The 26,266-nt window shown below is 42.2% G+C and overlaps 1 protein-coding gene across 3 annotated transcripts; it reads right to left on the bottom strand.

The window, feature by feature from the left end:
• Position 1: 1 nt before the first annotated feature.
• On the bottom strand, positions 2-17,207 carry RFC4 (replication factor C subunit 4). Of its 3 annotated transcripts, none has more exons than XM_034957870.3 (11): positions 16,852-17,207; positions 14,691-14,832; positions 11,222-11,300; positions 7,642-7,721; positions 4,765-4,884; positions 2,912-3,055; positions 2,598-2,718; positions 1,831-1,956; positions 428-508; positions 244-357; positions 2-166 (listed from the first exon to the last, which is right to left on the bottom strand). In XM_034957870.3, exons 2-11 carry the CDS (start codon positions 14,819-14,821, stop codon positions 71-73), a joined length of 1,092 nt encoding a protein of 363 aa, XP_034813761.1. In that variant the 5' UTR covers positions 14,822-14,832; positions 16,852-17,207; the 3' UTR covers positions 2-70. The 3 variants fall into 3 exon arrangements, with proteins under 3 accessions (XP_034813761.1, XP_003806681.1, XP_003806680.1); XM_003806633.3 differs by lacking the exon at positions 16,852-17,207 and adding an exon at positions 16,529-16,839; XM_003806632.5 differs by lacking the exon at positions 16,852-17,207 and adding an exon at positions 16,394-16,593.
• Between the last annotated feature and the right edge of the window lie 9,059 nt (positions 17,208-26,266).

Genomic DNA, 26,266 nt, shown 5'->3' on the forward strand with positions numbered 1-26,266 from the left:
GTGCTTTTGGTCATTTTATTTTTATTACAACTCCATTATTTACAAAACTCCCCATCCAGATATATTCACGTTAACAATTCTGAGATAACTGTTGCATCACAGTTGCACAAAGGCTGATGAGTTGCAAATGTTCATCAGCACCATCTGCTAGGCATTTGTCAACTTCCTACGAGAAAAATTTAAGAAATTAGCATCCTTCAGGTAGTTAAATGTCCCATTGACATGTGCAAAGTACCTACTTACGGCAAGTTTTTCTGTGATAATCGACTTCTGTTTATCAGATAAGTTATTTTCTACAACCACATCATGGAGTTGATTGACGAGCTGAGTTGCTGCATGACCCTCATCTATTAAATCCTATAATAAAAAAAACTTTTGGTATGATGACTTAATATTCCTTTCCCCAAAGTTAGTAAGCTGACTTTACCTTGACCACAGCTTCTAGTTTGTCAAAAGAGCCACTCTGACAGGCAGCAAATACTCCATCAATTTTCTCAGCTGGTATTACCTAGGTAATTGAATGTTCGGTATTAAAGATGTTTCTAGGTGAGACTAGATGTACACTCTGCCAACTGGCCCCCGTGCCCCCAGTCCTTTCTGTTCCACACCTAAGTTCCATACTTTTCTGGGAAGGCTTTGGGAGAACACAAAGGGCCAGAGTAACTCCAGTCACCACTAAGCAACCAAGGTGCTAACAACTGTGCTTTTAAAGCCCTTTAATGGCTTCTTTGTGAACTTCCAAGTTTGGGCACACATGGATTATAGCTTGTTCTGGTCAGTGGATGAAGATTAAGTTTTCCCTTAGTGGCTATAACGATTCCTCAGAACAGTGGCCAAGATCAACCAAAAAGACTGATTTCTTTAAAGGGGAAGTGCCCTTTCTCTCAATCTCTCCATGTAAAGATGCCACTAATGAGATTGGTTTAAAAAGTCCACAATATCCAGAAAATTAAAGAGGATTAGTGGTACCAGTCTTGTCATATGGAAGGCCTACCGTGAAGGTGAAAAACGTCATAGAAACAAAGAGGATTAGTGGTGCCAGTCTTGTCATACGGAAGGCCTACCGTGCAGGTGAAAAATGTCACAGAAACAAAAGTTTTTAAGTAGTAGTGATTCTGAAGTGAGTTTTTACATGGGAGTATCCAAAGACAAGTGGGGTACTCCATTCTCTTTAATAAATGATTACTGTAAGTTGGATATGCCTTTTGTTTATATACAACTGGCAAAATAGTTTTCATGTATAAGAACATCTGCTAAAATTGATTTAACTGCCAAAGGCATCTCCTATAAAATCTAAAAACTGAAGGCTGGGCGCGGTGGCCCCCACCTATAATCCCAGCACTTTGGAAGGCTAAGCGGGGGGGCGGATCACCTGAGGTCAGGAGTTCCATACCAGCCTGGTCAACCAACATCGTGAAACCCCGTCTCTACTAAAAATATACAAATTAGCTGGGCATGGTGGCAGGTGCCTGTAATCCCAGCTAATTGGGAGGGTGAGGCGGGAGGTGGAGGTTGCAGTGAGTCGGTATTGCGTCATTGCACTCCAGCCTGGGCGACACAGCAAGACTCTGTCTCAAAAAAAAAAAAACAAAAAAACTAACAACTGAAAGTGTCCTTTTCTTTCCTGAAATGTCTGTTACATGCCTGACAAACTGAAAAGTCAGTGCTATCTCCTCACCTCAAACACTCTGATACTCCCAGGTTATTCCCTTATACTTCCTAGTGCAGTACTTGGCACTTGCTAAACACTCAGTATTTGTTGGATGAAAATTTCCTAAAAGCCACAAAAAAGCCAACTAAAAAGAAATTCAGAATATCCAGTACTCTTACCCCAGCAATGTCTGTAATCACTTTCTCTGTGATCTCCTTTCCACCTGTTAATCGAGTAGCGCTTTGAAGAAATGTAATGGCTTTTCTTAAGTCTCCTTCTGACACTTTAACAAGATAAGCTATTCCCTGAAGAGAAAAGAGTTGTTTTTAACCTATGATGGCCAATTAAGGATTTATAACTTTAATTTTAAAATGTTTAATAAAAGTGAAAAACCCTATGTTTTAGTCTAGAGTTAATGAGAAAAAACATTTCTGTTTTGGGAGAAAATAGGATCAGTCTAGGGGCCAGGTACAATGGAAGGATAGAGATCTCTTGCTTCTGAAATAAATTTGCAGAGATGAAAAAATGTTCCATATTTATCCCATTTTCTTGCTCACATAAAGCAAATTCAAATTATGGTTAAATTCTGTTATAATGAATAAGGGCCTTATGTTTCTATCAATTTTAGGGAAGTACTGAAGTATTAGCTAGAAGACTAAAATCTTGTCATCATGCAGAGATTTATGTTGCAGAATTTGCATTATATGTATGAAATCCACCTCAGTTTCGGGTCTCTGATATATTAAAAGATAATTAAGTCAAAAAGTAATAGAAAAGCTAAACCTTGTAATTCCTACACATTTCAATTGTTGCCCCTTTAGCTTAAGTTTGTCTGAAGAACTGGCATCAGGATTGAGGCAACACACATTTAAATCTTTCAGGGCCTCTTTATATGCATTCATCAAAGGAATTAGTAACTCTAATAATTGTAATAATTAGTAATTACCTCATCACTAATTTTGACATTTTCCTTCTTGGCAATGTCTAGTAATCGCTGCTGCTGAATTTTATCTGACAGAGGCTTGAAGCGGAATTTTGAACATCTAGAGGTCAGGGGTTCAATTATTCTGTGGAAGATGAGAAAAACCAAGTTGGTGTCTAAAGAAAGAATTTCCCCAAAAGAACTCATTTTTATCAAGAACAAATCAAGATTTGATGGAGGAAAAATTAATGTAGCCTTGAAAATTCTAAATTTCCTTTCCCTAATTGGGTTATGAAAATAAGGCTGCCTAGCATCTGTCTTCAGGGCAATATACATACCGACTGACATAGTTACAGATAAGACAGAATCGGGTGGTTTTCGACTCCTTCTCCATGGTACGTCTTAAAGCTGCCTGAGCAGCTGAGGTCATAGAATCTGCTTCATCCAGAATCACAATCTTAAAAGGCGGACACGGCTTCCCACTGATTCAGAGAAACACATAAGAGTTGAACATTAATATGTATATTGGTTTTAACAGCTTTGTTGAAATATACACATACCATACAATTCACCCATTTAAAATGTACAATTCAGTGTTTTTCTGTATGTTCACAAAGTTGTGCAACCATTACCACAATCTAATTTTAGAACATTTTTATCACTCCTAAAAGAAACTTTGTACCTATTAGGAGTCACTCTTCTTCCCCCAGTCATTCCCAGCTCTAGGCAATCATTAGTCTACTTTCATCTCTATAGATTTGCCTATTCTGGACATGATATGAATGGAACATATAATATGCAGTCTTTTGTGGCTGACTTCTTCCACTTAACATATTTTAAAGGTTCATCCATATTGTAGCACGTGTTTGCGTCATTCCTATGTATTGTCAAATACTATGGCAAATAGATACACCACATTTATTCATCCATTAATCGGTTGGACATTTGGGCTGTTTCCATGTTTTGGCTATTAAGAATAATGCTGCTGTGAACATTTGTGTACATGTTTTTGAGCAGACATGTCTTCCAAGAGGCTGTACCATTTTACATTCCAACCAGCAATGTATGAGGTTTACCATTTCTCCACATCCTTGTCAATGCTAGTTATTTTCTGTATTTTTTATCATAGCCATCCTAGTGGGAGTTACGTGGTATTTCAATGTGGCTTTTTCATTTCCCAAATGGATAATGATGTTGATGAGCATCTTTTAATGTGCTTATTACACATGCACAAAATGTCTATGCAGATCCTTTGCCTTTTTTTTTTTTTGAGATAGAGTCTTGCTCTGTCGCCCAGGCTGGAGTGCAGTGGTGCGATCTTGGCTCACTGCAAGCTCTGCCTCCTGGGTTCACGCCATACTCCTGCCTCAGCCTCCCGAGTAGCTGGGACTACAGGCGCCCGCCACCACACCCAGCTAATTTTTTGTATTTTTAGTAGAGATGGGGTTTCACCATGTTCGCCAGGATGGTCTCGATCTCCTGACCTTGTGATCCACCTGCCTCGGCCTCCCAAAGTGCTGGGATTACAGGTGTGAACCACTGCGCCCGGCCTTTGCCCATTTTTTAATTGGGTTATTTGTTTTTATTACTGAGTTTTTAAAGTTCTTCATATGTTCTAGATATAAGTACCTTTTTAGGTATATGATTTGTAAATATTTTCTCCCACGTTGTGGGTTATTACCTTCTGTACATTGATTTTTGGTAATCTGCCATTAAAGTTTTTCTCCCACCAAAAGTGGCATTAACATAATTGTATGAAAATTATACCAAGAAAACAGATTTCAAGTATTAATGGTAGAAGGGATCTCAGAGTCTTTTAGTCCACCTCCCAGTCTTCATTTCACATAAAAACACATTAGGTGCTATAGCGGTTGTGACTGACTGCACCATCAATTTAAGGTGCATATCAAAAATTAGTCATTCACTTTCACAAATTTTGAAATGTGCTCATGTAAAATTTACATATATGTCTAGGTACCACCAATGTAATCCTGGACCTTTGCCACCTAAGGAGCATAAGTAGTTGATTAAATCCCTGTTTACCTCAGGCAGGATAGTCTTCTAACATGAAAAGGAAGTTGACAATTTGGCAGAAATACACTTGATCTTAGCCAAAAGGCTGAGGAGCGACGGCAGAAATACATATTTAAAATAATACATGCTATGGAGGAGGGAGGGCAAATTTACTTACTCTGAACGACTTCCTGACACAGTTAATTGAGCAAAATTTTTCACTTTCTCTCGAACTACTTGTATTCCACGTTCATCAGATGCATTTAACTCAAGAACTCTTAATCGGAAAAGTTCAGGCCTATCTCAAAATGAAACAAATATGAAACACAGAGCACAAGTAGGCTTAAATCACATTTTAACATTTGCACACTTTGCAGACGTTTAAAATCCACCTAGTAAACAATATGGATAGAAGGCACACAATCACTTTTGCATTCTCGCTTCGGCAGAGTGCTGCAGTTAACATTTTGGCTTTTTTCCATGCATTTAAAAAAATGTAGACATTACATAACATATACAATTTCTTTTCTTTTTATTTTTTTGGAGACAAGGTCTTGCCCTGTCACCTAGGCTGGAGAACAGTGGCATGATGATGGCTCACTGCAGCCTTGAACTCCTGGGCTCAAATGATCCTCCCACCTTAGCTTCCCAACTAGCTGGGACTACAGGCACATGCCATCACACCTGGCTAATTTTGTTTACTTTTTGTAGAGGCAGGGACTCATTATGTGGCCAGGCTGGTCTCAGGTGATCCTTCCACCTTGGCCTCCCAAAATGTTGGGATTACAGGTGTGAGGCACCACACCTGGCCCCATATATAAAATTTTAAATCGATTTTCCACTTTGCATTTATAATAAGTATCTCGGCATATTATCAAAACCACTGTAAATAACATTTTAATAGTCATATGATATTCCATCCTATGACTGTACCATCATTTACTTCACATTCTTCTATTGTTAGACATCTAGATAGTTTTAAATACTGTAATTTTAAATAATGTTACAATATAGCACATTTTAAATTATTTCCGGCCAGATGTGGTGGCTCATGCCTGTAATCCCAGCACTTTGGGAGGCCGAGGCAGGTGGATCACGAGGTCAGGAGTTCGAGACCAGCCTGACCAACGTGGTAAAACCCTGTCTCTACTAAAAATACAAAAATTAGCTGGGCGTGGTGACAGGCACCTGTAGTGCCAGCTACTCAGGAGGCTGAGGCAGGAGAATTGCTTGAACCCGGGATGTGGAGGTTGCAGTGAGCCGAGATCGCACCACTGCACTCCAGCCTGGGCAACAGAGCGAGACACTGTCTCAAAAATAAATAAATAAACAAATAAATAAATAAATTCCATAGGGTAGTTTGCTATAAGGAAACCTACTGGATTAAGGAAAATTAATGGATTAAAACATGAGCAGGTTTTTAAAGTGAGTTTTAATAAAAATTACTAAAAGTAATATATGCTTACTGTAGAGAAATTTGAGAAATCAAAAGAAAAAAGTGGGCACACTGTCAAAGTACTGTTTTTGAAACTTCCCTCTAGTCTTTTACACACACAGACACACACACACACACACATTTAAATAAAAAACAAGAGTTGTGATTTAGTTTCATCTCTATTTTTCCTAATCAGCATGGTATCCTAAGCATGTTTATGGACATAAACATTTACATGCATCTATTTTCTATTTTAAAGCCACAATATTAAATATGAAATTCATTGTTAAAGTAAGTTCTTTAAAGACAAACATTATTTCATAAAGGATATAGAAAAAGTTGTATAATCTGGACTGACCTACTCTAAGTAATAATAAACAACTGTTAAGGCTGATTCAGATTGGTTCTATCTGATTGAGTTGTGGAATAATCAAAAAAGTTCTTCTATAATTTTACTGAGAATAAAAAATTGCTGTCAAATAAAATATTAGGCACATAGCAGCTTCTCCCTTTGTCTTTTACATTTTGACATAACTAATAATCCTTACACATTTGGTGATTTCAGTGGCATCTTTTTTTTTTTGAGACGGAGTCTCGCTCTGTCACCCAGGCTGGAGTGCAGTGGCGTGATCTTGGTTCACTGCAACCTCCGCCTCCCGGGTTCAAGTGATTCTCCTGCCTCAGCCTGCCGAGTAGCTGGGACTACAGGTGCATGCCACCATGCCTGGCAAATTTTTGTATTTTTAGTAGAGATGGGGTTTCACCGTGTTGGCCAGGCTGGTTTCGAACTCCTCACCCCAGGTGATCCACCTGCCTCGGCCTCCCAAAGTGCTGGGATTACAGATGTGAGCCACCGCACCCAGCCTATTTTCATATGTAGGATTTCAGATATTTCTATCAGTTGTATGTCTGATATTAATTCTGGATAAACTCAAAACAGCCTTTGTTATGTTGGTGCATGTTTCATGTATATCAGACCCAGCCCACTACACATCTTTTAACTCTAGGTAAAGGGCTCCTCTAGAATGGCTGGTTAAGCCAAGATGGTCAATCTAGGAAGAGGAACATAAGAAGGTGACTCACAGGAAGATTTTCTGGTGTACCTGGAATCACACTACATCAACCACCACTTGTGCTCAGGAGACCTGAGGCAAGGAGCTGGACTGGCCACTCCAGAGTCAGAGCCTAGAAAGTCCAGAGCAGGACTCAAGAATGGATGGTGCAAATAGTACCATCAGAAACAGCAGATTCTATCATGTAGCCACACAGATGTGAACACAATCATTAAGAGGGTGATAAAACTATCAGCACAACTGGACATCAAGTTGGGCCCTCTGGACTCCAAAGTTATAACGGAAAATTTAAAGAAAGTGATGGAAAAAATCATAGGCTCCCCACACTTGAACAAGATTCACAATGAAGGTCACAAAAGACGCAGGCAAGCTGATTTCTTCAGGGGAGTGAGGGAGGAACAAAATGGCTCATGGGATTTTTAAAAATCAGAAATAGAAAACTATCCTACAGAAAACGAAACGCAAATTTTTAGAGGAAAAAAAGCAATATCAGAGAATTTTGGTGTCAAATCTTTAAAAAAAGAAAAACAGACTGATTTCAACGTACCCAAAGAGTTCTCTAGCTGCTGCCAAAATAGTGGATGTTTTTCCAGTTCCAGGTGGTCCGTAAAACAAGAGATTAGGAAGCTGTAGAAATTAAATTTTATTTTTAATAAATGGTATTCTGGCACAAATAGATGAAAAGGAAGATCGAAAAAAATGTCTGTGGAATAGTGCAATGACTTCTCTAATAGGGCACGTAATTTCTAAGTGTAAAGTTTTCTTAATATAACTGATATCATAGTACTGACAGATTTAAATCCTGCTTTTTCATATACTACCACTTTTTTCCCCAAGTGTCTTTTTAATCTCTTAAGCTGAACCAATATTTATGCTTGCTCTATAGCTAATCCACTTAGGTGAAATTTTCAAAGCTAGAATGAGAAACCTTTTATTTCTAAAGGGAATCTCAGTTTCCTATCCCACCTCTATGCTCAAGATTAGGTAAGATTTTATATTACACAAAATGTCAGCTGCTTCAAAGGGGAAGGAGACCAAAAGAGTAATGGGATTTGGCCAAAACTGAGGAAAAAGGACTAAAAAAGACATAATTAGGGCTTTGGATGAGCAGAAGTACCAAGAACAGAAATATTAACAAAAAATTCAAAACTAGATATATATTAAGTACTAGGCACTGTTCCACATCATGATTATGCACTCTGTAAGGATGCTTGCATGTATCAGGGAGAATTCGTTAGAAAAGGAAAGGATAAGATTAAATCACTAGCTACCTTCTTTTATACCTTGTATCTAGCTAGTTTGGCTCCTATCAAGCAGTCGACTGATCCGTGGTGAAAATTAATAAGTCAACTAAATTCTAATGAGCTCTGTTATGATACTGTGCAATCTTCAGTATGTCCTGTCACATAAGGAAATCAGTGTACACAGGAAACTAGGCATTAGAGTTTGTTTCCACTCTTGCCTAACCCTCCCTCTTCCTGTCCATTCATTCTTCACCTAAATCAGATACCACTCTGCTTGCTACTTAAAACTATTCCACTTAGAAAAACAAAAACAAACCAAAAAACCCTCAGCTTTTTACCACGGCCTAAAGGACTTCCATGATCTGCCTACCACCTCCTTCACCTTCCAGGCTCTAGCTTACAATGGCCTCTAACAGCTTGGCACTTTCTGGCCCAAACATATGTTGCTCCCATGACCTGGAGTCTGATCCTCTTCCTTCTGCCTGGCCAACTCCTAATGCATTACAAATCAGAAACCATTCAGTCTAAAGTAGGTCTCCTCTCCTATTCTCTCATTAGTGTTTGTTGCATTTTGCATTGGTTTATTGTTATTTAACTGTGGGGCTTAATTGTAAAATGCCTGTCTACTTCATTAAAAGACCAAGAACCTTATTTGTTCTATTCACATCTGTATTCTAGCATCTACTACAGTAGTCAATGTTGGCCAAATGAATGAATAAACCAATACATAGACAAATATGTTAATTAGAAGACTATTACTGTTACATTCATAACATATAGCTTACAGAACAAACTAGAGATTCATAACTTAAAAACCTCCCAGGCTTCTTAGTAATTAAGGTCTACAACTATTATTTTGATCTGTGCATCCCTTAACAATGTAACGATTCATCCAGGTTAACTATCAAATACAATAATTTAAATTCTTTGAAACAGGGTAAAATTATTAAACCTTAATTATACACTAGTCTAATATATGTAGTACATACAAGAACTGTATGTGGAATACCAGTTCTTAAAATCAATTTCTGAAAAAATTATCTTCTTATAATTCTTTACAACCTTTCAAAATAAATTGAATGAATTGTTTTCCTTTACTCTTTTGAATTAAAAAAACTATTTCACCTCTTTACAAAACTTAGCCTGAAAAGATGCACAAAATATTAAACTGAAGTTCTTACTTCAGCCTCATAAATTACGTGGCATAAAGTCAAGAACTAGATCTTAGGCTGGGCATGATGGCTCATGCCTGTAATCCCAGCATTTTAGGTGGCCAAAGCGGGCAGGTCACTTGACATGGCTAAACACCATCTCTACTAAAAATACAAAAATGAGCTGTGTGTGGTGGTGCATGCCTGTAGTCCCAGCTACTTGGGAGGGTGAGGTGGGAGGATCACTTGAGCCTGGGAGGCGGAGGTTGCAGTGAGCTGGTATCACGCCACTGCACTCCAGCCTGCGTGACAGAGCAAGACTCTGTCTCAATTACAAAAAAAACAAAAAAACAAAAGAACTGGATCTTAATCTCACTACATTTGCTGAAGATACTAGTAATTAAATTAGATATTGTCCTGCAATCTGTGTAATTACTATGCAACTGCAATTAAAATGGTATATACTGTTACCAAGATATGCAAGCAGAATATACCAAAAAATAAAATGCTATACTATTATAAAATTAAAAGGTATAAGAGTATTTGAGTTATTTATTTTTTATTACTTATTTATTTATTTATTTTTGAGACCAGAGTCTCACTCTGTCACCCAGGCTGGAGTACAGTGGCACAATCTTGGCTCACTGCAACCCCTCCGCCTCCCAGGTTCAAATGATTCTCCCACTTTAGCCTCCTGAGTAGCTGGGACTACAGGTGTGTGCCACCACGCCTGGCTACTTTTTCTAATTTTTGGTAGAGATGGGGTTTCACCACGTTGGCCAGGCTGGTCTTGAACTCCTGACCTCAAGTGATCTTCCCATCTCAGCCTCCCGAAACGCTAGGATTACAGGCGTGAGCCACTGTGGCCGGCCAAAAAGGTATAAGAGTATACGAGTCAAATCAAAACACATACTGGTAAAGAAAAAGATTCTAAATAGTTTTATAAATTTAACTTCTTTCAAAATGTGTACTGTAGTAATATAATTTCAGCAAGGGAATGATGGCAGCAAAACCCAAAAGAACTTCTAATTAAAAGCAGCCAGATTGAGAGGAAGGAAGCAAATCTTGAAACTAAAGCAAAAACCACATCCCACTTCACCACTTTACTGAGCTGTTAAAGCACTTTGGGCATTCATCATAACACAACTTTAAGTTGCTAATTCTTCACGTGGGTTTATCTTATCTCAGAATAATTTACAATGCAAGTTATTCATGGATATTTTATCCCCCATATCACAGCAGAAGAGAGAGCTATAAGCAGAATTCAAAGCTCGATTTTTTTTTTGTATTACAGGTCAATCCAAATCCTAAAGTTAGTAAGCAATTATACTTTAGAGGAATCTCTGGCTCTTCTTTATAGCACATATTACTACCTATAATTATTTATTGGTTTACTTGTTTATTCTATCTTTCCTTACCAATAAAAACCCATGAAAAAAGGGGCATAGTTTGTCTTGTTCTATGTTTTATGTCTTGTTCTATGTCTATGTTTCATAGTTTGTCTTAATTACTATGACTTTTACTTGAATACTAGGTAACACTGCTATGTAAGATTAAATAGGAGATGCTCAATAAATATTTGAACTAATTATCATTGTACAAATAGTTATCAAGGACCTACTGTACACAGAGCAAGATATTTAATGAGGGCTAGAAGTTATAAAGGAAGAAAGAGGGTGAATAAATTAAGTCTTAAATATCCCAATGACATTAAACACCATTTGCAACTCACATCTGCTCCTTCTAAAGATTTTTTCAGCACTGCAACCACTTCTTCCTGGAAAGCAACTTCATCCACACATTTTGGGCGACTTGCGGGGTGGGGAGGAGGAAAGAGGTTATGTAGTATATTATAGTAGCCACAGAAAACTCTCAAGTGTTCCTTCTACTAAAATACCAATGACCATTCTTAAACATCAGCAATGAAATGAGAAACTTTCTCATAATCGGAAATAGGTGGAAACCCCACTTGTTTTTACCGTAACCAAACACATTCTGAAAGAGTGAAATAATGTTTTACTTCCTTTCTGCATTGCTCGAATCTGTTATACCCACAAAAATTAAAGAAAAAGGATTTTATTTTATACGCTACAAACACTAATTAGAAATTAAAGTCGGGGATTAAGACCATCCTGGCTAACACAGTGAAACCCCGTCTCTACTAAAAACACAAAAAATTAGCCAGGCGTGGTGGTGAGCGCCTGTAGTCCCAGCTACTTGGGAGGCTGAGGCAGGAGAACGGCACGAACCTGGGAGGCAGAGCTTGCAGTGAGCTGAGATCGCATCACTGCACTCCAGCCTGGGTGACAGAGGGAGACTCTGTCTCAAAAAAAAAAAAAAGAAATTAAAGTGGGGCTGGGTGCGATGGCTCACACTAATCCCAACACTTAGGGAGGCTGAAGCAGGTGAATCACCTGAGGTCAGGAGTTCAAGACCAGCCTGACCAACATGGAGAAACCCTGTCTCTACTAAAAATATAAAATTAGCCGGGCATGGTGGTGCATGCCTGTAATGCCAGCTACTTGGGAGGCTGAGGAAGGAGAAGCGCTTGAACCCTGGAGGCAGAGGTTGTGGTGAGCCGAGATCGTATCATTGCACTCCAACCTGGGTCACAAGAGCGAAACTTCATCTCAAAAAAAAAAAAAAAAAAAAAAAAAAATTAAAGTGAACACCTGCTTAGAAAGCATTATTATTGGTCGGATGCGGTAGCTCATGCCTGTAATCCCAGCACTTTGGGAGGCAGATCACCTGAGATCAGGAGTTCGAGACCAGCCTGGTCAACATGGTGAAACCCCGTCTGTATTAAAAATACAAAAAAAATTAGGTGGGCGTGGCGGCACATGCCTGTAGTCTCATTTGAACCCAGGAGGCAGAAGTTGCAGTGAGCCAAGATCGCACCACTGCACTTCAGCCTGGGCAACAGAGCAAGACTCTGTCTCAAAAGAAAAAAAAAAAAGCATTGTTCCACTTTGACAAAATAAGATCATGAATCTTAAGATGAAAAGGGAAAACCATTTAGTAACCTTAGTATAGGTAACTATTTTGGTTAATGTAGTTACATATATACTTAGTATGTGTTAACTGGTTAATGCCAATTTTTTCCATCATCTAACTGCATAAAAAAATGAAGACCTATTCAATTCATTGAGGGCTAACAAAAACAACAAGCTTAACCAATATGAAGTATCATATATAATTTTTATCTTACAACAGTGATTTTTAAGAGAAGCTAGAACAAAGTTACACTTCCAACTCTAAGCTTAGGCTTTGCGCTTAGTTAACTAATCAAAAGTTCTTTGATCCATACTTTTCGATAAATCAGGTTAACACTAGGTAGGAATTATGATTTTTTTTTTAATGTCTTCTCTTGGGAATCCAGTATATGTTATAAAGCAGGGACTCATATTCAAATACCTGCAGAGATTAAGCAGATAACAAGAGTGAGGAAGGCAGAGTGTGATGCAAGATATAGTAGGGACCATGGCAAATTGAGGAACACACGACCTTTCCAAAAGGAGAAGCAGTACACAAGTCCATATAACTCCTGTCATGTGAGAACCTGCCCCCAGTGTTGCCTGATCTCCTGAGAAGCTGAAAATCCAGACCCTCCTCCACATAATTAAAAAAATCTAGATTTTCATGAGGTTTATTGGTGCCAAACAAAACATATAAGGGGCTGGGCGCAGTGACTCACGCCTGTAATCCCAGCACTTTGGGAGGCCAAGGCAGGCAGATCACCTGAGATCAGGAGTTGAAGACCAGCCTGGTCAACACGATGAAACCTTGTCTCTATTAAAAATACAAAAATTAGCTGAATGTGGTGGCGCATGTCTGTAATCCCAGCTACTCGGGAGGCTGAGGCAGGAGAATCACTTGAACCTGGCAGGCAGAGGTTGCAGTGAGCTGACATTGCGCCACTGCACTCCAGCCTGGGTGACAAAGTGAGAATCTGTCCCAAAAAAACAAACAAACAAAAAGGCAAGCAAAAAACAAAAACACAAAAAACATATGAGGGCCTTACTCGGCCTATAAGTAATCTGTAAACATTGGTAATTACCGAGGCTACATTCAACCAATAGTTACAATTACTTGTGGTAATATCACTTAGATGACTGACAATTTTATTTATTTATCTGAGACAGAGTCTCGTTCTGTCACCCAGGCTGGAATGCAGTGGTGTGATCTCAGCTCACTGCAATTTCTGCCTCCCAGGTTCAAGTGATTCTCGTGCCTCAGCCTCCCAAGTAGCTGGGATTACAGGTGCCCGCCAACACGCCTGGCTAATTTTTTTTTTTTTTTTTTTTTTTTTTCAGTAAAGAGGGAGTTTCGACATGTTGGCCAGGCTGGTCTGGAACTCCTGGCCTCAAGTGATCCTCCCACCTTGGCCTCCCAAATTGCTGGGATTACATACAGGATTATAGGCATGAGCCACCATACCAGGTGGTGACTGACAATTTAAATGCTAATTCAAGTGTTGTTTGGACAAAAATGTATGAGCTAACCAAAACTGAATTTCCAGGGCTGGGCGCGGTGGCTCATGCATGTAATCCCAGCACTTTGGGAAGCCAAGGCAGGTGGATCACTTGAGGTCAGGAGTTTGAGATCGGCCTGACCAACATGGTGAAACCCCGTCTCTACTAAAAATACAAAAAATTAGCCAGGTGTGGTGGTGGGCACCTGTAATCCCTACTATTTGGGAGGCTGAGGCAGGATAATCACCTGAACCCAGGAGGTGGAGGTTGCAGAGTCGAGACCATGCCACTGCACGCCAGCCTGGGCAACAGAGTGAGACTCTGTCTCAAAAATAGTAATAATAATAATAATAATTTCCACCTATTGTAATGAGAAGAAGGGGGAACAGATTACATATTTGGATTTAAGTAGAACTCCTGACCTAGTATTTATGGCCAGTTTACAGAAACTTTTGTTTTCTTCACTTCTATATCCCAGCCCCTAAAATGGAAGCCTCTGCTTGTAGAGATCTCAGTTTATCTACAAAATAAGGGAGTTAAACTAGATTATTCTCAGGTAACTTTAGTTCCAGGGTTCTATGACTTATATAAGTGGGTGATTTTTTTTCAAAGACAACTTCTAAACAGAACAAAGCATTCCTCCATAAGTTAAAAAAAAAAAAAAAGTGATCAGTACTGGTTAGAGAGATAATTTATGAATTATTTTAACAAAGACACAAGTGTTCTTACTATTTTTCCACCCAGGGAACGGGTTTGGCTTTCTTGTTCTCTCCGCTACTTCCCGCAGTGGCAGCTACTCCTCGATCCTTGGTCAGCGGGGGTTTAGTACTGATGGATGTACCTTTAAGAAATGCTTGCATGGTACTTCACCCTGGTCAGGTGCAAGACAGAAAAAAAAAAGCTTTTATTGAAACTTTTATTGCGAATCAGCACCATAGGAAAGCAGGGGTGGTGGTGGGGAACCATTATGAGAAAGTACAGCCCGAAAATACACTTAGCCTTGTGCAAAGATGTTACATAATAAAGGACATGACCCCATGACCTAGGACACTCTGAATGCACTGTACTGAGGGCTACAAGAACAGAAAAGTGGTCAAAGTCCTTAACGAACTTAGAATCTATTTCTAGTGCAGGAGTTATAGAACAAAGATCATATGTCACAAAAATGTTTAATGAGTTCCAAATGCATTGATAAATATGATGTTGCTAATGACCAAACCACATGGGCCTCCATGGTTTCTTTCACAGTCATGGGCCTAGCTCTAGCTCAGACCCTGAAATGGACTCTTCGGCAATTAAAGGTGCTCTGCTTGCACCACAAATGAGAACCTTCACTCCTTTCCTTGGGTCAGAACTCAAAGACCTTTTTTTGTTGTTGTTGTTTTTGAGACAGGGTCTCACTCTTTTGCCTAGGATGGAGTGCAGTGGCGCAATCATGGTTCACTGCAGCCTTGACATCCCAGGCTCCTGTCATCTTCCCACTTCAGCCTCCCCAGTAGCTAGGACTACAGGTGCGTGCCACCACCCCCGGCTAATTTTTTTAATTTTTGGTAGAGACAGGGTTTCACCATGTTGCCCAGGCTGGTCTGGAACTCCTGGGCTCAAGTAATCCTCCTGCCCTGGCCTCCCAAAGTGCTGGGATTACAGGTGTGAGCCATCGCGCCTGGCCAGGGACCTATTTTAATGGCAGAGTCAATGCTTACCTACCTTCAGAGACTTTCTGTGGGGAAGGGAAGGTGGGGGACTCTGTTGTTAAAATAGAAACAGCTGTTTTTCTCATAACACACTTGAAGAAATCAAAACAATGCATAAAAGCATGAGAGATTTAAAAAAGTAATACAAAATCCCACCCAGAAGGTAACTATTTCTAACATGCAGGTAAACATTCTTCCAGGCTGTTTTCAGGGATAAAAAGCATCATTAGCTCGCCTGAAAAGTCCCCGGTTAATTCTATTTTTTTCACTGCTACATGCCCTGGTGCCTAGAACAGTGCCTGGTACATGGTAGATGCTCCGTAATATTTGGTGAATGAATTACCATCTATGATACCCGGTTTCGTTTTCTGTTAAAGGAGCTAAGGCCTATTCCACAGGACAACTGAGTTAAATAAAAGAATGTATGCAAATACATAGTTCCTTGCTTGGCATATGGGGATATGCTCAATAAAATAAATTTTTAATATCTGTTAGCAGCCAAGGTTTTTATAACGTTACTGGATTAGTCCATCCCTGCCTCGGGCTGTTAAACATTAATACAGCCCAAAGCCGGGGTCTGCAAGATGCTGTCCGGAACCACCATTTCACCAAAGGGCGCGGCCAGGGCATGAAAGGGCCACTAGGCTGGGGCCCCGAAGGAGGTGGAAGACCTCACAAGGGCATCAAGGGCAGGAGTGGGGAAGGCGAAGCGGGCTTGCAGTTCCTCCAGCAGGTTACCAGTTAGCCTGTCTTCTCGTGCAGGTCACCGCCGCCGGCTCGTTCCTCAGGTTTCCTCGATACAAAAAGGACGAGATGGTCTCGAAGTCTTAGCTCCGTCACCTAATCTGAGAATAACGGGCCCAGGAGACTTACGATCACTGATGTCCCCACAGTCGCCTCAGTTCCCGCCACGGAACGGCGGGCGAAAAGCAGGGCGGGAATACGCCGGTAGGAATACGCGGGCACGTAACGCGTCACTTCCGGTCCTGGGGCGCGCTGCTTGCGGAGGGAGTTTGCGCGTATACGGTTTTATTTAAGCAGGTGATGAGCCAGCCGGACTTTCAGGCAGAACTGGACTGGAACAGGCATGGTCTAGGAGGTGTCCCTGTCCCGGTGCATTGCTCCCACTTCAGACGTGAGCGCGACCCTCCCGGAAGGAGTAGAGGTCGCGCGGGCACGGCGCTGGGGCCGCTTACCTGGCAGGCTCAGCAATGAGGGCGGGGCGGCGGCGCGCGGGCCTCTGGAACCCTGCCGGTCCACCGAAGGTCCCGAGCCCGCTATCTTCGTAGGTGCGGGCCTCCGGAGGTGCAGGTCCCTGTCCTCCTTGTCCTGCTTCGTCGCAGAGCAGAACGCGTGTGCTTTAAGGGCAGAGACATCTGAAGATGCCTTGCCTTGCCCTCTTGAGGACACGTGGCTTTTACTTCTAATAGTGTCTGCGTGTTGTGGAGAGAGAAGACCATGCAGCTGTGGACATCTATTATAATTCCTGATCCCCACTTAGAAATCTGGAAGTGAAGGCGTTCAATAAAAGTTAAAGGACTGATAATCATGTTTAGCCCCACCAAGGTTCATGCACAGTGGGTTCTAGGCTGGTGTCTGAGCCCACTGCTTTTATCTCTTCCAAGTACTTGGTTTAGCTCTGAAATGCTCCTTAATCCTATTGAAACCTGACCCTTTTCAAAGGCCACCTTCTCTACTGGTCTTTACTAATTACTAACCCATAGGGTTGTTCCGGGTCTTTTCAAATGACTGTTTTGTTTGGCACTAACTCAGCATGATATCCATTGTTAACTGTACGTTTTTTTCATTTATCTTGCAACAAATGCTTACGGAATGTCCACGCACTGTGCTAGATGCCTGCAGATACAGCAGGGAAAACGCTCGAAGATGCCCTCAAGTAGCTTTACAGACTAGGAGAGTGACAGACAATGTGATGTGTGGTTATGCAGAGGAAGTAGGGGGCTGTGAGAACTTACATCCCAGGCCTAACCTAATCAAGGGTTTAACCAAAGTAAGGATGCTTTATGCTACTTTGTAATTTCCACAGGGTCTGATACAATCTCTGGACAGTATAAAAAACACACAGGTTATCTATCTGGTCACCGGTTTACATTACCATAACTTATCAAACTGTATACTTAATGCTTGTATATTTTATTGTATGTAAATTATACCACAATACAGTTGATAAAACAAGATCTATGAAAATAGATGGTATCCATTTGCTACCTGAAGGAACAGCACAACCACAGAGAGGGGGATGTTATGATCTCATTTAACAGACAAGTTGGGCTGGGCATGGTGGCTCATGCCTGTAATCACAGCACTTTGGGAGGCTGAGGTGGGCGGATCACCTGAGGTCAGGAGTTCAAGACCAGCCTGGCCAACATGGTTAAACTCCATCTCTACAAAAATACAAAAATTAGCCAGGTATGATGGCGAGTGCCTGTAATCCCAGCTACATGGGAGGCTGAGGCAGGAGAATCGCTTGAACATGGTAGGTGGAGGTTGCAGTGAGCTGAGATCGTGCCATTGCATTCCAGCCTGGTGACAGAGCGAGACTCCATCTCAAAAACAAACAAAAAAAAACAGACAAGCTGATGGATAAGTGGTCTTTGTCCATTTTGGCTGCTATAGCAAAATACCATAGATTGGGTGGCTTATAAACATCATAAATTTATTTCTCACAGTTTTAGTGGCTGGGAAGTCCAAGATCAAGGCACCGTAAGATTCAGTGGCTGGTGAGGGTTCACTTCCTCACTGACAGCTGTCTTACTGCTGTAACCTCACTTGGTGGAAAGGGCTAACTAGTTTTCTCCGGCCATCTCCTTTATAAAGGCATTTCTCCCATTCATGAGGGTTCCACTCTATTGACCCAGTCACCTCCCAAAGGCCCCACCTCCTGATACCATCACCTTGGGAGTTATAATTTCAATAACTATAATTTGGGGGTGTGGGGACAAACATTCAGACTACAACAAAGGTTAATAGCAAGTAAGTGGCAAAGCCATAATCCACATCTTGGACTGACTCCAGACTCAAAGCTTGTGATCAGTCACTGGGCAGGTTCAGGGCTGGCATAGAGGTGCCTTAATGTTAAATAGAAAAGAGAGACCTGAGTGGTATCTTGTTTTGGCAATTGGTTTTTAAAAAGTGCCACCTTTCTGCAGGTACATTCAGCCCTTGGTGGGATGAAAGACTTGGTGATAAGAGATTGGGCTGGATTTCTATCTCCACTTGCCCCTCAGCTGAATACTCCGTTATTGTACACAACTATAGGCAGCATCCTAATCCAGGTAGTTGAAGAATTTGTGTGCACACCAAGCATTGTCTCTCTCACCAGAATAAGAAATGTCCTTATATAAATACTTATCTTTTTTTGTGTCATACATATGTGGGTGTTCACATGATTAAACCAGTTTAACAAGTCTATAACAGCTTTTATTATTTATTGTAATGGGCATTCATTCAGTTACTACTATGATACTATTATGTGGCGATTTGTAAAGTTTTTTTGTTTTATTTTTGTTTTTTTCTTTTTTGAGACGGAGTCTCACTCTGTCACCCGGGCTGGAGTGCAATGGCTCGATCTTGGCTCACTGCAACCTCCGCTTCCCAGGTTCAAGTGATTCTCCTGCCTCAGCCTCCCAAGTAGCTGGGACTACAGGTGTGCACCACTGCACCCAGCTAATTTTTGTATTTTTTTTTTTTTTAGAGATGGGGTTTCACCATGTTTGCCAGGCTGGTCTCGAACTCCTGACCTCGTGATCGCCCACCTCGGCATCCACCCACCTCGGCCTCCCAAAGTGCTGGGATTACAGGTGTGAGCCACCGTGCCTGGACCCTGTGAAGTTTTTTAATCTTAAAAGAGGGCTTTCAAAAGTTGAGTACAGCTTTATTTAGTGCGTTGCCCTTTGAAACAGATGATACAAAACTGTACCTGCATGGTGTGTGTGTGTGTGTGTGTGTGTGTGTGTATATAGAGAGAGAGAGAGAGAAAGAGAGAGAGAAAGAGAGAGAGAGAGAGCACGAGATCTCCCTATGTTTAGTCTTGAACTCCTTGGCTCAAGGGATCCTCCCACCTCAGCCTCCCAAAGTGCTGGGAATACAGGTGTTAGCCACTGCCTCTGGCCCTGGATTATGTTTTTTTTTAAATTTGTTGAGACAGAGTCTCACCCTGTTGCTTAGGCTGGAGTGCGGTGGCACTAACTCAGGTCACTGCAACCTCCACCTTTTGGATTCAAGTGATTCTCGTGCCTCAGCCACTTGATTACAGACACATGCTGCCAAACGTGGCTAGCTTTTGTATTTTTAGTGGAGACAGGGTTTTACCACGTTGTTCAGGCTGGTCTCAAACTCCTGACCTCAAGTGATTCTCCCACCTCAGCCTCCTAAAGTGCTGGGATTACAGGCGTGAGCCACTGTGCCTGGCCTGGATGATATTTTATAAGGTCACTAGGAAAGGAAAAGACTTGGGTAGCAAATGAAAAAAGAGAGCTGTCAGGAGTGGAAAAGATCAGATAGTGGATGATAGTGTCATTTTGAAATCAGAAAATGCAGGCTGAGTGCAGTAGTTCATGCCTATAACCCTAGCACTTTGATAGGCCAAGGTGAGAGGATCACTTGAGCCCAGGAGTTTGAGGCCAGTCTGGGCAACACAGCTGAGACCCCCATCTCTAGAAAAATAACAAATAAATAAAATAGAAAAAAAAAATCAGAAAATGCAGGTGTAGTGGATGCTCTGGTATGCTAACTTTCAGGACTGAGATACTCACTCCCCCAGCTGCTGGGAGGGTTGCCGGCCAACTCTTGAATGAGTCCCTGTCCAGCAACTGTCTTCAGCCAACAAAACCACTTTATCAAAAATTGCATTCCTTTTGTGGAGGCAGCCCACCTCCAAAGGCTAGTTTAGGAGGATGCTATAGTTTGGATGTGGTTTGTTCCTGCCCAAACTCATGTTGAAGTTTAATTGCCAGTGTGGAGGTGGGGCCTAGTGTGAGGTGTTTGGCTCACTGGGGTGGATCCCTCATGAATAGACTGGTGTCATTCTCAAGATAGTGAGTGAGTTCTTGTTCCTGGGAGATTGTATTCGTTCTTATGGAAATGGATTAGCTCCTGAGAGAGCAAGTTGTTATGAAGTGGATCAGCCTCCTTGGTCCCCTCACTCAGCACATGCCTGCTCACCTTTCTGCTTCTCCTCCATGTCATAAAGCAGCATGAGGCCCTCACCAGAAGCTGAACAGCCTGGCGCCATGCTCTTGGACTTTGCAGCTACCAGAATTGTGAGCTAAAGAAATCTCTTTTCTTAATAAATTACCCGGCCTGACAGTCTGTTATAGCGACAAAATGGACAACGACAGAGGGGTATAAAGGTTTAGCCCTTTGTCTTAAGGTGGCACAGTTCTTATGCGTTATTCAAGCTCCAGATCTTCGTTGCACCTGCATCACAATACAACTTCTGCCCAGTCCTGCCTCCCTCATCCCTCTCGTGCGTTGATTCTTAGAGTACCACACCATTAAAAGCCTGCAGGCAAATCGCAAAATCTGTTTCCTAAGGAATCCAACCCAGAAGTGGTCCTTGAAAAAGGCTCTGAGACGGGATTTTGAAGCTGTATCCCCTCCCAACCTGTTGGTAACGGAAACCCCATCACTGGTGGTGGTGGAGCTCCCATGGCCCCCGGCATCCTATGGCAATTGTTAAAATGTTCATCAGTGGCAAACTGGAATGGGGTGCCAGGAGAAGGAAATGCATAGCAGATGTAATATCTCAGGGGTTGTAAGAAAGAGTATTTATAAGAACTTTGGAATTGGGTGGACATGGCTGGGGGAGATGTTACTAATTCCTTAAAGATAATGAAGGGTCGAGTGTCACCAATTGCCAGTGAGACCAAGGATGAAAGCCAGAGGGTCTGGCCAGGAGCAGTGGCTTACGCTTGTAATCCCAGCACTTTGGGAGGCTGAGGTGGGCAGATCACCTGAGGTCAGGAGTTTGAGACCACCCTGGCCAACATGGCGAAACCCTGTCTCCACTAAAAATACAAAAATTAGCCGGGTGTGGTGGCGTGCGCCTATAATCCCAGCTACTCAGGAGGCTGAGGCACGAGAATCACCAGAACCTGGGAGGCGGAGGATGTAGTGAGCCGAGATCATGCCATTGCACTCCAGCCTGGGCGACAAGAGAAAAACTCCATCTCAAAAAAAAAAAAAAAAAAAAGCCAGAAGTTCTATTTGGCAGCATATAAAATTATTCACATATCCTGCAGCCAGAGGGGAAAACAATCTGTGAGCCAGACCCCAAAAATCAATTATATTAGTGGCAGGGTTTGAGAGAAGGTTAAATTCTCAACTCCAGTAAATCTACCACACCAAGTTCAGGACCCTGTTGGGAAAAAAAAAAAAAAAAACTGAGACGCTGAGACTTGAAATGGGGCCATCTGGGTCAATGCATTTGAAAATCTTAAATTTCCAGATTCCTCTGAATGCTATTGATCTACAGAAGTAGCCCATTCCTCTCTGTTAAGTGCTGATGCTCTTCTCTTAAGGATATATGTACAAGCTTCTGCCTTGTAAGACAGCACATATCTCCCCTCATCCCCCATCATTTCACCCTCTTCTCCACTCCACCAGCACCGAAGGGGAGGTGATTACCCACAAGTGTGAACACCTGGAGGTAGGGACCATGGGAGCCACTCTAGAGTCTGCCTGGCGCAGAATACGTGGAGGATTCCTATGACCAGCTGACAGAGGAGAAAAAGGCTAAGCCTGGTTCGTGGATGGGTCTGTTGGTACGTAGGTATCAGACAAAAATAGGCAGCTGCTGCACTACAGCTTCACTTAAGGGTAGACCTCAGGGACAGCAGTGAAGGAGTGTCCTCCTAATGACAGAGCAGCACACAGGGCATCTGTTCATCCACTTTGTGAAGGCAGAGAAGGGGCCTGAGGCAAGGTCATACAGAAGACTCATGGGCAGCGTGAGTAACTTGGCCAGTTGGTCAGGGACTTGAAAGGAGGAAGATTGGAAGATCAGGGATGAAGGTGTCTGGGGAAGAGATGCGTGGCAAGTGTACTAAGGCAGCGGGAATGGAATGTGAACATCTTTGTAACATATGTTAACACCCAGCAGACAGCATTTCCTATGGGGTAGGCACTCATCAAGCAATGAAACAGAATGGCTTTTCCAGTTATTCTCAGCCACCTTCTTCCCTCAGCTGCCCTAGTGTTGGCATAATAAGTTCATGAACACGGTAGTCATGGTGGCAAAGATGGACACTATACATGAATCCAACAGCATGAATTGTTATAGCTACTGCACTACTGATAGTCTAACCTGACAGAAGGTTAGACTGTATATGTTAGAACTTTCACTGCTAGCCGAGCACGGTGACTCACACCTGTAATCCCAGAACTTTGAGAGGCTGAGGTGGGTGGATCACTTGAGGTCAGGAGTTTGAGACCAGCCTGGCCAACATGGTGAAACCCTGTCTCTACTAAAAATACAAAAATATGGACAGGCACAGTGGCTCACGCCTGTAATCCCAGCACTTTGGAAGGCCGAGGCGGGTGGATCACCTGAGGTTGGGTGTTCGAGACCAGCCTGACCAACATGGAGAAACCCTGTCCCTACTAAAAATACAAAATTAGCCAGGCGTGGTGGCATACACCTGTAATCCCAGCTACTCGGGAGGCTGAGGCAGGAGAATCGCTTGAACCTGGGAGGCAAAGGTTGTGGTGAGCTGAGATCGTGTTATTGCCCTCCGGCCTGGGCAACAAGAGAGAAACTCCATCTCAAAAAAAAAAAAAAAAAAAAAAATTAGCTGGGCGTGGTAGCACACGCCTGTAATCCCAGCCACTGGGGAAGCTGAGGCAAGAGAATTACATGAACCCCAGAGATAGACGTCACAGTGAGCCTAGATCGTGCCACTGAACTCTAGCCTGGGCAACAGAGCATCTCAAAAAAAAAAAAAAAAAAAAAAAAGAACTTTCACTGCTGAAATTCCTAACATATACAGAAGCCAGTGATGACCACTCCTCTCCCCCTGTGGCATCACCCCTCAACGAGATCAACCAACCTTTTCCACAGAGAGAAATAAAATTTTAGTTGTTTCCTCCAAAAACAAAATTCTGCTCTCTGGATTGTTTTAAAAAATCCTTACTTCCTAGTGTTTCTCAAAGAATGGTTTAGGGCCACGGCAACAGAATCACTTATGGGGCTTGTCACAAGTGCAGATTTCCAGTCCCCGCCTAGAAATAATGAATCAGAATCTGTAGGTTTGGTGTCTGGGAATCTGTATTTATGCAATGTGGAGGTTTTGGGTTAGTGGTTACTATGGTTTAAATGTTTTTGTCCCCTCCAAAACTCATGTTGAAACTTAATTCCCAATGCAACAGTGTTGGGAGGTAGGGCTTAGTGGGAGGTGTTTAGATCATGAGGGCTGTGCCCTCCTGAATGGAGTAATGCTGCAATAAAATGGGCTTTGGGGAGTGGTTTTGCTCTTGCACATTTCCCCTTCCCCCTTCCATCCTGTGATGACTAAGCAAGAAGGCCCTTGAAAGATGCTGGTTCCTTGATCCTGAACTTTCCAGCTTCCAGAACTGTGAACCAATACATTTATGTTCATTATAAACTACCCGGTCTCAAGTATTCTCTTATAGCAGCACAAAATGGACTAAGAGAGTGGCCTTTCACAACACGATTCAATATTCTAACTAAATTTCTCCCAGAAAACAATTCGGTTGTTATGAGATGGAAAATGAAAATATAAATTAGGTACATGCAAATGGAAAAATCACCTTACCATATCAGTAGGTGTGTTGAAAAATCACCTTACCAGGAGATAGAGACCATCTTGGCTAACATGGTGAAACCCTGTCTCTACTAAAAATACAAAAATTAGCCAGGCGTGATGGCAGGTGCCTGTAGTCCCAGATACTCGGGAGGCTGAGGCAGGAGAATGGCGTGAACCCAGGAGGCAGAGCTTGCAGTGAGCCGAGATTGCGCCACTGCACTCCAGCCTGGGCGACAGAGTGAGACTCCGTCTCAAAAAAAAAAAAAAAAAAATCACCTTACCATATCAGTAGGTGATATGTTTGCATTGCTATAAAGAAATAGCTGAGACGGAGTAATTTATAAAGAAAAGAGGTGAATTGGCTCACGGTTCTGCAGGCTATACAGGAAGCATGGCACCAAGATTCGTTTCACTTCTGGAGAAGCCTCAGGGAGATTTTACTCACGGCAGAAGGCAAAGGGAGAGCTGGCATCTCACGTGGCGAAAGCAGCAGCAAGGGGGTTGGGTTGTGGGAGAGGTGCCACACAATTAGATTTTGTGAGAACTCACTCACTATTGTGAGGACAGCACCAAGCCATGAGGAATCCGCCCCCATGACCCAGACACTTCCCACCTGGCCCAACCTCCAACACTGGCGATTACATTTCAACATAAGATTTGGGCAGGGACGAATGTCCAAACTATTATCAGTTGGACAAATCCACTATTCACTTACCAATAGAGAACCTCATTTACAGGGTCCCATGTGAGCCTGGCATTGTGTTCTAGGTTGTGGGTAGAAATCAAAAGCATGAAGTTTAGATGAAGAGGAAAAAAAATCGATATATGGCAGTCCCCCCTTTTCTGTGGGGGATGTGTTCCAAGACCCACAGTGGATGCTGAAACCACGGCTAGCACTGAACACTGCATATACTATGTTGTTTCCTGTACGTACATACCTCTGATAAAGTTTAATTTAGAAATTAGGCACAGTAACAGATTAACAACAATAATAATAAAACAGAACAATCATAACAACATCCTGTAATAAAAGTTCAGTGAATGTGGCCTCTCTCTCAAAATATCTTACTGTACTGTACTGTCCAGTTAATATTTTTTGTTTGTTTGTTTGCTTGTTTTGAGATGGAGTTTCGCTCTGTTGCCCAGGCTGGAGTGCAATGGTGTGATCTTGGTTCACTGCAACGTCCTCCTCACAAGTTCATGCAATTCTCCTGCCTCAGCCTCCCTAGAAGCTGGAATTACAGGCACGCACTACCACACCAGGCTAACTTTTGTATTTTTAGTAGAGATGGGGTTTCACCATGTTGGCCAGCTGGTCTTGAACTCCTGACCTCAGGTGATCCACCCGCTTCGGCCTCCCAGAGTGCTGGAATTACAGGCATGAGCCAATGCGCCCAGCCGCATTTAACACTTTTGAACTGCGGTTCACTGAGGGTAATTAAAACTGCAGAAAGTGAACTGCGGGTAAGAGGGGGCTACTGTATGTAAATCATTGTAACTAAAAGGCCCAGAGGTATTGTCACAGTCCCTTCCTTTTACAGAAATGCAGGCGGGGGGTCAATTTCATACAGCTTGTTGACAGCAGAGCAGAGTCTCCTGTGCCTGGTGCACTAGCAGGGTCTGATGATATGTCATGGTGAGTGATGCAAACAGCGAGGGCTCTAAGAATTCAGCAGGGATCCACAGTGGATGGTGAGGGAGCAGGAGCCAGTGCCTAAAAGGGGATGAGACTCTAGGAGCAGAATGCAGTCTCAGGGGTATCCAGGCAATGGTGGGAGGGTGGTGTCCAAGATTCCAAGATCAGGAATACTGGGAAATATCAGTA

This window comes from Pan paniscus, chromosome 2 (assembly GCF_029289425.2).
Source record: "Pan paniscus chromosome 2, NHGRI_mPanPan1-v2.0_pri, whole genome shotgun sequence".
In the NCBI taxonomy this organism is placed as follows: domain Eukaryota; kingdom Metazoa; phylum Chordata; class Mammalia; order Primates; family Hominidae; genus Pan; species Pan paniscus.

Bases quoted from the DNA above. Each gene is read 5' to 3' on its own strand.
- RFC4 (XM_034957870.3), bottom strand. From the start codon at position 14,821: ATGCAAGCATTTCTTAAAGGTACATCCATCAGTACTAAACCCCCGCTG. The intron at 2,719-2,911 runs GTATGTATATTG...CATCTTCCACAG, and splicing joins ATCTGTAACTATGTCAGTCG to AATAATTGAACCCCTGACCT. The intron at 1,957-2,597 runs GTAATTACTAAT...TTTTCTCTTCAG, and splicing joins ATGTCAAAATTAGTGATGAG to GGAATAGCTTATCTTGTTAA.